The sequence below is a fragment of the Bombus huntii genome, chromosome 5, assembly GCF_024542735.1.
Source record: "Bombus huntii isolate Logan2020A chromosome 5, iyBomHunt1.1, whole genome shotgun sequence".
Lineage (NCBI taxonomy): Eukaryota > Metazoa > Arthropoda > Insecta > Hymenoptera > Apidae > Bombus > Bombus huntii.
The window spans coordinates 13688100-13701150 of NC_066242.1; the positions used below are offsets into that span (position 1 = coordinate 13688100).

Consider the following 13051-nt stretch of genomic DNA (forward strand, 5'->3'; position numbering starts at 1 on the left):
AGGAAAGCAGAGCAGAAAGGAACTCTTCAACTCTGACACGCCCGGTTGAAATGTCTTTATATTCGAATGAAATTTTCACGAAACTCGTACGCGGTTTTTCCAGCATTCACAAGGTTGGAACTAAAATCTTTTCTTGAAAAGCGCTACTCATTGAACCGATAATTTCGACTATAACGTATAGGATAGAAGAGCTCCTCGTAGAAGAAATCTTAATTGCTAGTCGGAGATTTCAGAATGTTAAATACAACGAAAGCAATAAAGATTTCGATCAGACGATTTCTAAAACTTTTTTAATAAAGCACGCTTTATGAAGCGTACCGATGCTCGTTTTGCGCGCCGTTAATGGCATTGTACACGAGAAGTCTTTCAAAACTGTTTAAAGGACCATCGGTACAACTAACTCACGATTTCATAAGCGTCATTCATATTTTATCAGCCATCGAACTGATGGAGAGATATTAGCCCTTAAAATATAAAAGTAAACAATAAATTCCAGAATCTTTTGCTATTAAAAGCAATACGACGAAAAAAAGACAAAGATCGAGAAATTACGAGGAAAAGAAACAATTGATTTCTTTAATGGAAAAGATTCTATCTATCTTCACTCGTAAAAACTCTTCGTAATTATTTATACAAATTTTATACTTCTCTCCTATTTTTTCAGGTATGAGGCCAAAGATGAAGAATCATTACAGAGCTCATCAGCTGTCTGTTTGGCTTCGCCTCGTTCCGGAACTCCATCGAGCTGGAATGGAAGACGTGGATTCCAGGCACAATCTATTTCGTGGACACTCGGACCCTAGCCTGTACGATGGCTCGGTGAGACCGGATCCTCTGAGTAGGATTAGCGAAGAATTCAGAAGGAAGAACATCACCACCGAACCACCAACCACCACAGACTACAATGCTGCCACGTGTGTTAGCTACATTCAGAGCACGAATTTGCAGAACGTTCATAACGCCAGTACAGACACTCTAGCCAGCCTGGATGCAGCTGGGTGCGTAATAAGCAATTTCAACGTAATGAAAACATTAATAAAGTACCTTGCTGTGCTACTCCTTGTCTTTGCATCTTTGGAACATCGTCTATGCATTTGCTAAACCGGATAGCCAGAACTGCTCAATTATAAACGCATGTCTTTCTTATTTTTACCAGCTACTATAAAACAGCTGCTTCCCTAGTTGAGAAAAATTTCTCGGTTCGTTTTCTTCTGAGATTTCAGAACTAATGTTAACTATGCTTGATTTCTTTATCAAAAGAGAGTATTCAAGTTTCAAGTGCGAATAAAATAGAAATAATGAAATCTGGTTGAATAATAAGAAGTAAATAATTTATTCTTTCTACAGGTACGCCGCATACTCTACAGCTTTGAGCGTGACAATCGCGATCGGATGCAGTTTACTGATTTTGAACGTGCTGATTTTTGCGGGAGTTTACTATCAAAGAGACAAAACAAGACTCGAGGTAAAAAGCCTTCAGCAGCAACAAATGTTAAACCAACAGTGCGGACCACGAGGTTTCTCCGAGCTCAAACAACCGCCTCCGCCGCATTCTCATTTCCCCGGAAGCGGTCAAGTTATCGTCGATGTCGAGAACGAAATGCTGAGAAGGTATAGCTTCTTTTAAAGCTTTGTAACGTCGATTTTTCTCGCTAACTGCAAATATATTCACAAAACAGAATCCGAAAGTACGAAATTGTACCAAAGTTAATTTAGCTTTAACCAGATGGTGTAAATGAAATTATTAAAGACACAATGTAGGAGATTAATGAAAAGGTGGTCATAAATTCGTTAATGATATTTGCCCCAATGCTCACATAAGCTCCCTAATGTTAAACAATACTCTTACTATCCCTTGTTTGTAATAGTTTGTAATCAAATTAGAAATTATACCATCCATCATTTTATCGTCGTTTCATCTTGTAAATAAGCTTCTCATATCACCCTTTCGTATTTATATCATCGATGACCACCTTTTCCCCCAATACACCCTATTGCATGATTCTTGTTCGACGTTAATGTAGCGACGCATTCAGTTGACCAATAATTACGTATAATCCGTAACTGTTACGAAGCTCGTAACGATCGATCGTCGTTCCAGGAACGTTATGAAAGGCCCTCCGAACGATCCCAACACGCTTCTCCAACAGGGCCAGGGAACTCACACGTTGCCTCATCAACACCATTATCAAAAGCAACATCAGCAACAGCATGCCACTCTTCCCCGAGCTTCCGTCATACAGGACATGAATGCACAAACCCAAGTGAGAGTCAGTCATTTTACTCCAACGTTTGCGTATCGCAATTAGATAGAGGAATGGAGTCTCATAAAATTCCATTGTCAATCAAAAATTCCATACCTCTCCTTGTTTTTGTATTAATCTCTTTTTATTGCTCTATTGGATTCCATTTATTTCATTTGTACACCGTTCCCAAAAATTGCCCTACTCATGTACGAAATTTCTCTTCAAACAAGATAAAACCCTTCTTGCACCATAATCAAGACAATCTAGACGTCGCATCGAACAAAATTTAAACACGATGTTCAATATCAACTAGTTTGTCTTGAAAAGAACGTAGAAGATATACTACAAACGGAATATCTCGTAATATCCATCAACCAGAAACAGCGAATTTGTTCATGACGTTAAGATCGAGGACCTCTGTACTCACCATGTTGATTTAAGAAACTTCCGCTGTTTTAACGAGCTACGGCCTTTGGAAGCTCCATTCATAATCTTATTAAGGAGCTTTTAAAACTGCTAAAGTCTGACCAGGTGAAATTTACAGCGGGGAAGCTTCTTCTTGACGTTCCACGGCGCGGTGATTATTTTGACGGCGGATGGTACCATCCCTTTTATCCTGTTAGCGAATTTCCGTAGATTTGGTGGAGATGACGACGGCGACAAACTTCATTAAAACGAATCTCCAACTTTCGTCTTTTTCCTTCATACTTATTTCGATTTTCGTTTCTTTTTTCGCCGAAAATTTCAATTTCCCTTGGAAAGTTGTAGAACCTTCCTGAAAGGCATGCTGCGAATTAACGAAGCGAAATTTCCTGGCGTTCTCACAGAGGTGACGATCGAATTAAAAATTAGTTCGACATACAAAATGTGACGTTTATTTTTTACAGTACATCGCACCATCTTTTGGTCTTTCATGCTCGATAATTAAGTTGCTCCGCTAAATCGCGTTATTTCCTAAGAAAATATCAAAATGGTCCTTTCGTTTTTATCGTTCAAATTACCTAAACTTACAAATATTCCACGTATGAAAGATTGGTTAGACTCAATCGTCTAGCAATAATAAAAAGTATTAAATTTCTCCTTTCTAACGCTATTTTGAAATTTTAGGGTCCACCAAACGGATCCATACATCTGACAGTACCAAGAGCCCCACCACCCCCCCGAGCAAAGAGTCCTCCCGAGAACCAGCCCCTGTTGCAGAATGCCACCGTATCGAGTCGTGTGTCCCAAGCTACGATGAGTGAGATGAGAGTGTGATGTTTGGACCCCCCTCCGAAACCAGTCGTGCCGGACGTTCTCACGGCATCGACGTTGCTCTAAATAACATCAAAAATACAGCGTCTCGTCAATGCCAGTCAAGTTCTATCCTATGAATTCGATATACTCGAAACAACACTCTGAGGAAAAATTCTTTTAGGAATATTCCATCGAAATTCCAGCGAACAACGCTCGACTGGTACCTGGCCTGAAAGCTTGTACCGTTTTCCATTTCCATCGTCCAGTTGACGACGACGCGCTACAAAAGCCAACGGAGGGGGGCAGTAAATGCAGCTTTTTCTTGAAATTAAAGGAACATTTGAAGAATATAGGGAAGAGAAGAATCCGGTATTCGTCGACGAAGAAGAGTTAAAGGTACTCGTGAAATTTGAAGAAAGAAAATGCGGCTTCGTGGGAATTTTCGAGGAACTAATTCAAATGATGAAATTGTGGCAAGATTAAAAGAATGAAGTTTATCGAAAGTTTTATAAGGACATTTATATAGGAACTGCAAGATAAGGTGCGAATAGGGGAAATTCGAAACTGAATTTTATCGAGTAGATTTCTCTTTAAATTCCTTTAGACGAACGAAATGAAAAGAAAAATCTTGAATCGTGTGTTTCGACGGATACCAGAACCTTATCGTGATTGATAATGATAGATAAATCGTGAATATAATGGAAATTTCCGATACCCAAAGATCATGAAAATAAGATTGACGACTTTCTTTTTATGATTGATCGTACTTCAATCAAAGAAGAAGGAATCGTTCCATAATGAAATCAAATGAGTACATTCAGCTAGCTAGTCAGTAATAATGAATTCTACGTATTACGAGAGGAGAGAGACGCTCAAAGCAGAAATCGATCATGGAGACTCGTGTATAAAACGCTATCCACTACGATGTTAGATGTTCCTTGTATATATTTAATGAAATAAAAAGACAAAAAAGTGAATTTATACCATAAGTGAAAGCCAAACATGTTTGCTACTTTCTAAGAAGACATGTACTCGTGTCCCGTACAATTTGATCGTCCGTTTCAATCGTTTTCCCATTCTGTTTTTCATTTTATTCTTCCTACAATTGACTGTAAACGTTACAAAGTGTAAGTGTGCGAGATCATTAGCGCTCAAATCATCATTGTAAAAAATGCGTTCGACGACGAATCGACTCGATTTTGCTTTTGATTGATCAAAGAATTTCTAAATACGATATTATTGTAAAGTATGGAAATACTACAGATTAATCGAATGTTAAATTAATTCGAATTTCTGTCTTTGATTTAAGATAACAGATACCTTATTGACACATACGACACAATGGGCCGTCCATCTTTTGCTATTATAATCTCTGAGATATTTCATTTCGATATTAATAACATTGATTAAAATTATACGAATTTTAAGTATCATAATTTATATACCATAGTACAAGGAGATTATCGTTAAGCATCAATTTTTATAAAATTTCATAAAGAAATATATGGAAAAGCGGACAGTATTGAACAACCGAAATCACCACACTACCATTAAATGCTTCAAGTACAAAATTCTTCATAACAATGTTTTTAATTCAATATGTATATGAAAATAATATTGAAAAATCAAAAGAGATCGCAATTCCTTCGGTTCAAGCACAAAAATGGAATTGAAATATCTGGATTTACATATATTGATATAATGAAATCTCTTTCGTCAATCAAAAGCTTCGATCGTCAATGAACAATATCGTTCAACCTCGTCCCATTAATTATTGTAATACCGTAATTCGAAACGATTCCATTTCACGAAAGAAAAACAAACTGACTGAGCGACGCTTTCGAAACATGCCGTTCCGACGATGAACGTTTGTGAAATGGAGTGTGGGTAATTACCATCTTTTTTACGCTTTTGGTAACATTGAGAAATCTTCCAGAGAGAAGATTTCGTTTCACTCGAACTACCACGTATACTATTGACAAAAAAAAAAAAAAAAAGAAAAAATACAGAAAGCGAAGGGAAATTGAATGATAAATGATCACGTGAAAAAGGCTCGATTTACACCTATTCAAATTTTAATTACCTAGTTACGATATAGAGAAAAATATTGTTATTTTCCTATTTAGAAAGAAGATTTAACAAATGATTCGTTATTAGGATACGGCAATCTAGCTCTGAAGAAAATTGAAACAATTTCTGTCATTCTATGGTAATTCGATTACAGTTCGAGCTATGTTCGAATGTGATATTTCATCCAGCATCTCATAATCAGAGAAGCCATTGCATAACATTTAATTACAACATGGCTAAGTCGGTAGAGCAAATCAAGCTGTACAGTAGCGGTAATCACAGATAACTAAATCGCTAATGTAAATCGGGCCGTACAGTTTACGAAACTACGAATCAACATGCGTGTTAAACTATACACTATGAAAGTGGATGTAATTAAAGATCCCTAGAATGCTAAATCATTAAAAGAGAAAAAAATCATAAAAGAAATTAGTCGATTCGTATTGGATTCAAAGTGTACGTGATGTTTTTGTAAAAATAAAGAAATACGTATAGATGTAACATAAAAATTAACATCACTGTTATCGTGTATAACACACTGCCACTGGACACGTAAATTCACGTAAAAAAAGAATTTCGTCGGTCGGTTCGAATAAAAGAGACTGTTACTCCAATGTGACTTGATTCTTTGAAGCACCATTTTACCCTAATCATCTATTTTCCATTGTTCTAAATGCTCAAAATTCAATATCATGCGACGAGTGTATCATATAGACGTTATTGTAAAATTATAAAAAAGAAACTAAAATACTTTCTTAAGTAATTTGTTAATAAATTTTTGTCGATCCGTTATAACCAACCAAAAAATAAATTTTTGAATATAAAACTCTAATCTGTACTAATATGTAAGCAACTTTTATTATACTTACTGATTCACCGTTAGATACATTTTTCGATGCCATAATTAGTAAATGTTATACAGTTTTCAATAACACTTCACTTTATGCAACGTAAGAACATTCAAAGGATATGCTTCAAAGAGTTAACCACCGAACAGAATTTAACACTTTCACTGTTGTCAACTAATCAAGCTGTCCTTAATCAAATCAAAAGCGAAATTATATATTTATTTCTATTACTATTTATACGACAAATGGAATCAAAATTTGCGAAACATTTTTAAATGTTCAAATCACGAACATTACCCAGGCACCCAGTGAACGCGTTAAAGGAAGTTTCCATGGTTAAGCCACTTAGAATCTTGTTTTTATGGAACCACCACATGAAGGCCGAGCTTAAAAAGAAGAGTACGTGTTAATATGAAAAAAAAGAAAATCAAAGTTTTTTGTACATACAATTAAGCAATTAAAATAAAATAAATCAAAGGATGTGTACGATGTTCTTGCCAAGTTGTATGATACGATTGAAAAATTTATCGGTCATTTTCAGCATCATCGTGAATGAATAGAAACAGGAAATAAAGTTCATTATACCGAATAAAGTCTTTTTTAAGATGACTTGCGAAATTTCGTGAAAAAGTTACGTAATAAATATCATTAAGTATGGACAATCCGAATATAAGACTAAAGAAGAAGCGAGTAATAGTAGACTTAATTAAGAAGAAACCATGATCGGTAATGGAAAGAATAACAACGGGAAGAGATAGTGAGCTGGTTAAGCAGATGTTTAAGGAAATTTAAATAACATATATTAAATACACATATTATGGATTGTAATGAATTTATTATGGCGAATATTATTATATTTATGTGATTTTTAGCTGGCCTCGCGTTCCATCGAAAAATGCCTGAAACAGATCTTTCGGTCGAAGGCAAGGCTGACTGTTATGTTTAACGTTTCTGTTATCAAATTGTAAATATATAACAAAATACATGGTGATATTAATTGTATGTGTTAAATATTTTTCCCAGAAGTTATACACGTTTTATTCAAATCTTGTTAATTTTTAATGAGTTAAACAACGTAATGGGAACTTTTAAGTGTGGTTTTTAATGTTTTTCATTGAAATAAATTACAGTCAAGAAACATTACATGAAAAGATTGTTCCTTGTTTTCCGTTTGACTGGGTCAACATTAGCATTGACTAAATATAGGATAGACTTGACATTATACGAGATTTCGTATCTCACATTCTGAAATACCGACCTTGAGAAAAATTAGAGCGTTCCATATGATAAAATATTCGCGACTGAGTTGAAAACTTATTAACAGTAGGTAATTTAATACATGTACATACATATTTATCCACTGACGAGGATTTATCTCACGATTGAAGTTGGCAAGCGTCTCTATATGTATGTAGACGTGCGTGCATGTTTTTTTCGCACGCTGGACACGATGCCTTTTGTCTTCGCAGACACACGGAGATGGCGCATCAGGGTTTCTTGGCCCCAACATTGCCCTACATACATCGTAAGCGTCTTTATCATTTCCGTGTCACTTCGTTACCAATTTAGCATAGAATAAAGTTACCATTAGTTGTAATTGGAATTAATATTAATTATGAAATAAAAAATAAGGACAGAATATTTTATAATCGTGCATCTGAACTCGTCTTCGTACAAATTATTCTCATACGAATTCAGTTTCGACAATTCAGTTCATTTAAACAGTATCATACATATAATTCTTTCCGTTTGCAATTGTGCATATTATATCCTCAAATATTATTGATACTATAGACGAGTATCTTGCTTTTCAATTCCATTTATTATTATCTTTTCTATAGTTAAATAACAATTGAGCACTAATATATTGAGTAAGATCTCTTTGCTCAGATTTCTAATTAAATGCCAGTACCAAACTTTAATGCAATATGCAAAGTACGAATCATAACATTAAATGTGGTACATCTACATATACATATATCTAAAATTGTTTCCGATATGATTGTATACCAGACTTATCATTAGACGTAGGTGGTAGTAATTTGATGCGTAAGATATGTACGTAATGTAAGAACAGCGTGAGTGACGTGATGTCTGCTGAGAATAGCAGGCTAATGTTTGTTTCGATATAGAGCTCCGTACAACGTACAACGAGTTTAATAGCTGCGCGGACTCCAAACGAACAACATGTATCGAAGGATTGCTGTAATTCTTGTCCTATGTTACCTGAGTTTCTCACCAACTTGTCAAGCCCTCGATATCGATGATTGTGGTAAGTTTCGATTTCACTACTTTTAATTATGAATATTTTTTCCCCGATACAGTATTGCGACAAAAGAAGCACGTAGAAGTTACAAACAATAGTATTTCTGTTTTTCACAAATTAATATAACATCTTGTTGATAACGTGCCGTATATAATTAGCTTTGTTGTGCTGTATCGGTTATCAGTAACATATAAAAAAGAACTGAAGGAAAACATGATTGTTATAATAAATCAGTTGAATATACATTTCAATACTATTCGTTGATTATCTTAGCAATATTATAAAGTACTTTATAAATACAGAACAATAATTGAAGTTGTCGTTTATTTTAATAATAAAACTATTTTTTCTGTAGCGATATAAATACAGTATTTCAATAAATAAACAAAACATACGCACACAATCATGATTGATAACCGATAAGATTTCTTTGTTTTGATCATTTTTATTATGAAGATAATTCAAATAAATTCAGAAATCATGCGTTAGATATTTTATCATTTAAATTTCATGGTCCAAAACCGTGCTGATCTTATGATATATTAGTCACTAACGGCTATTTTCTTACAATTTAGAACTACCACAAATAAATGTAAAATTATTTCATTTTAAGAAAACACACTTTACTGAATAGACCACTTAATTATCGGTTAAGTAGCATACAATTGATGTAATAATATATGATCGTAAAAATGGCGGAAATTCTTGTCTCAGAAATTCAAAGTCATGAGGCTACAACTTCTCTATAATTGTCAATGTGAAACTTTGTTTACATAAAGGGTGTACATATGACTAATCATAATAAATAAAATTATCAACATAGTTTTATATACGTGTATAAATATGAGCAAACGACTTTCATTCGAAACAGTGTAAGAATATGTTAATGAGATGATAACAATTATTGATAACACAATTTTCTTCATACAGGCTCGAAAGTGGGAAAATTTACGTCTGTAACTCTGGACTGTGATATGAATAAATCTGTATGTGATTTAATACCAAATACAAATGCAACAATTAATATCGATTTTACAGTTGGTTAGTATGTTCACATAAGATGTCTATTTCTTTTTGTCTGTTTGCTTTCAAACACAAAACAGTTAAAAAATTAAACATAATTTTGCAGATAAAGATGTTTCAAAAGTTAATGCAGTTGTGCATGGTATTGTGATGGATGTTCCTATACCTTTTCCATTGCCAAATGCAGATGCTTGTCAAGCTCCTGATTCTGGCATTAAATGTCCCTTAAAGAAGGGTGATGCCACATTTCACTATAAAAATACGTTACTGGTACTAAAATCCTATCCTAAGGTACTATAGAGTGACAGTTTATTAAGCTATATTTGCTACAAATACATTATTGGTCAATTCTATAAATCATTAAATTACAGGTCAGTGTTACCGTAAAGTGGCAACTCAAAGATGAGAACAATGAAGATATTATTTGCATATTAATTCCAGCACGAATCAAATAGGTAATATTAATCCAGAATCTATTGTAATTCTAGTTTTAAAGAAAAATATACACATTACAAAAGTTGTATGAAATATATATAAAATATAAGAGTAAAAAATTTAATTTTCTATGTTTTGTAATTTGTATTATCTTAATATACATGATAAAAAAAGTTTCATACAATTTTTATTGAAATTAGAACATTGGCAACGTAAAAATATAATATCATATTGCAGCAACAAAAAGCGAATGTATTTTTTTTTAAATACATAATGTGCTACAAACTTAAATGCTGAATAAATAAAAAGTAAGGTTAGTAGTGGGGATTTATGTGAAACAAATTGCTTAAAATCTGTGTGTTGTTATAAATTAGTTTAAAAAGAGAAATGTTTAAATCTGTAGTATTTTGTTTATCTAGATAAATAATTGTTTTATCTAATACAAAGATAATCATATTGCAATAAATTTTTAATTTCTATATATTATATTAGAAATTAAATAATATGACTCCTGATTTTATTAGATACCCATATGTTTAGGTATTTTTCAAAACGCGACGAGGTAAAAAAACGTTACTTTTTATGAAGTTTATTTTTTATTTAATTTAGAGTACGTCTTTTGGTAACTTTAGCATTTACTAAAGAAACATCAACTGTCCATTTTATCACATTTATCCTCTGTTTTTTCAGTATCCATTTGATGGATAGTTCTTTTGATTCTTTGTGTCAATAAACTATGTCTTGATGTTTGCTGTGCTTGATATATCGGCTCGTATTCTCTCAATTGTGCCATGAAACCTTCATTAGGGTTTATACAAAACCTTCTTTGTTGTACAATCGTATATGCACGTCTAAAAAGATCATACTCTTTCAATAATTTTTGTAATAACAAAGACGAATAGAAGAAAAAAAGTAGGAATTTACGTTTGGGAGAGTCCATATTTTTCCATAAGATATGCTAAAACTAATGCTGCAGATCTTGATATTCCAGCATTACCATGTACTAAGACTCGACCTCCAGAGTTCAAAGCTTCATCAATAAATGTTCTTACCTTGTGAAAATGTTGAATAATATTTTCTGTTGCTGTATCAGCAATATTCAAAACAAGATACCTGTGACATTGGTATGAATTATTCTGATATATTAATCATTTCCAAAACAATTTTACTAGTTAATTACTTATATTAAGTCATAAAGGTTACATACTTAAATTTATCAGGAAAGTTGGGCTTTATAAAATTTGCTTCTATGTCTTGCCTAACACATATTATATGTGTTATGCCAGATTGTAATAAAGATGGTAGTTGCGATTTGATAGCTGCACTATATGGGCCAAGATATAACCCAGGTATCACTTCCTAATGTAAAATAACTATTAATTTAAACTATATATCTTTTATGTATCTTTTGATAATATTTACACTTGATATACCTGCATATCCCTTCTCATTGTATATGTCCATTCATTTGATTTTTCTTTTTTAGCGTAAGGTACTTTAGCTATAGTGGCTTCCTATAAAATACTCTTTCTTTAGTCTCTTATAGTTAATTGTTATAGCTCACAACATACAAAGTATTGCAAGAAGGTAAGTTTATCAATAAATAAAAATCCGAACTACTACAAGCGAGATTTATTTTTAATAGTACTAACAGAAATGTCAAATGCAAAGATGTAAACAAGAAATATGCATAAAACATAATCTCAACATAATCAGCATAATCTCAACATTAGCTTACCAGCTCGGAAGAAAAATGATAAAATATAAAAATGACGAAAGTTGCATATTTGAAAATATACAAAAAGAAAAAATATGTCAATAACAAATAATATAACCTACAATTCAAAGAATGCATTTTTTATAACAATTTAAAATCGATATTACAGGCCGTGTACCTTATCCTGATGAGATTCATTATTGTCTAGAGACAGCATAGCACTAATTTTGCGCACTTAAACGTGTAAAAATTTCGACTGTAAATTAGAAAATAAGAAATATGATATGCTTTTTCCCGCGATCTCGATATTGTTTCCTGAAGCAGTGGCCATTTGTAATATAATGAGCTACTACGGCGTCCTCTAGTGTAGAATATCCAAATTATATTACATTTCTATATCTCTTTTTACTGTTAAAAAATTTAAGAATAATGTATTGCAAAGTAGTAGAAGCTATACTATATAAAATAAGTTACAGGTAAATAAAATAATCATTCTTTTGTCTTAAGAAAATCCAAAGAAATTATTTAATTGATATTGATTTCCGAAAATAGAAAAATTAATTTTACTATCTACGCTTCTTTGTAAATGTTGAATTGTTGTATGATCTTGCAGGAATTAATTTTATACTAAATCTATATAAAAATTCGCATATATTGTCTTATTATGCTTTTTAGGGAAAATTTAATGATACTTTCTAAAAATGGCGGATATTTGATTTTTAATAAAGTATTATTAATCATAATCTATTTTTTTGTATGTTATAATACTATTAGTTATCTTATTCATCAATTAGTCATTTTTATATGTTACAATTCTAATAATTATTGTAATATGCGATAAGTTTAATACCGTTCTACAAGAACAAGTGCAATATATAAGGAATTATTTTTTAATTTTAAGATATGTATTACGATAAGAGTTTGGAGGAAATTAGATTAAAATCGCTTCAGAAATAGCGCAACTACGATATCGTTAGCCGAATTGCGTAGCAGAAAGATTTCCCGTTCTACAAAGAAAAGGGAAACGGTATGCTTTCGGCCACGAACACGAGCTGGGCAACGCAATTTAGTTACGAACTGTTTAATACAAGATTTTACGAGGCACCGATTCCCTGTTGCGGTAACCTGCGCGTATTTTCTTCCGGGACGTAATACAATTTTCTATAACTATCGCCACGCTTTCGCGATGAAAGTCTATGCATGTAGCGGC

At 32.9% G+C, this 13051-nt stretch overlaps 3 protein-coding genes across 5 annotated transcripts in view; 2 read left to right on the plus strand and 1 right to left on the minus strand.

The window, feature by feature from the left end:
- LOC126865621 (neuroligin-4, X-linked) overlaps window positions 1-7402 on the plus strand; it is a 262423-nt gene extending 255021 nt beyond the window's left edge. For 2 of the 3 annotated variants that reach the window (XM_050618365.1, XM_050618366.1), the window contains exons 11-14: window positions 665-998; window positions 1348-1611; window positions 2102-2264; window positions 3354-7402. In XM_050618365.1, coding sequence (XP_050474322.1) covers window positions 665-998; window positions 1348-1611; window positions 2102-2264; window positions 3354-3503 — 911 coding nt within the window. In that variant the 3' untranslated portion in view covers window positions 3504-7402. The remainder of the gene's footprint in view (window positions 1-664; window positions 999-1347; window positions 1612-2101; window positions 2265-3353) is intronic. The other variant, XM_050618367.1, reaches the window with a different exon arrangement.
- A 247-nt stretch (window positions 7403-7649) lies between these two features.
- LOC126865638 (NPC intracellular cholesterol transporter 2 homolog a-like) lies at window positions 7650-10610 on the plus strand. The gene is made up of 6 exons (XM_050618414.1): window positions 7650-7925; window positions 8533-8672; window positions 9597-9707; window positions 9796-9980; window positions 10061-10144; window positions 10362-10610. The coding sequence occupies exons 2-5, from the start codon at window positions 8588-8590 to the stop codon at window positions 10142-10144; spliced, it is 465 nt and encodes a 154-aa protein (XP_050474371.1). The 5' UTR covers window positions 7650-7925; window positions 8533-8587; the 3' UTR covers window positions 10362-10610.
- A 91-nt stretch (window positions 10611-10701) lies between these two features.
- Window positions 10702-12191, minus strand: LOC126865633 (serine/threonine/tyrosine-interacting protein-like). The gene is made up of 5 exons (XM_050618409.1): window positions 12020-12191; window positions 11558-11638; window positions 11332-11483; window positions 11049-11237; window positions 10702-10975 (listed from the first exon to the last, which is right to left on the minus strand). Exons 1-5 carry the CDS (start codon window positions 12056-12058, stop codon window positions 10774-10776), a joined length of 663 nt encoding a protein of 220 aa, XP_050474366.1. The 5' UTR covers window positions 12059-12191; the 3' UTR covers window positions 10702-10773.
- Between the last annotated feature and the right edge of the window lie 860 nt (window positions 12192-13051).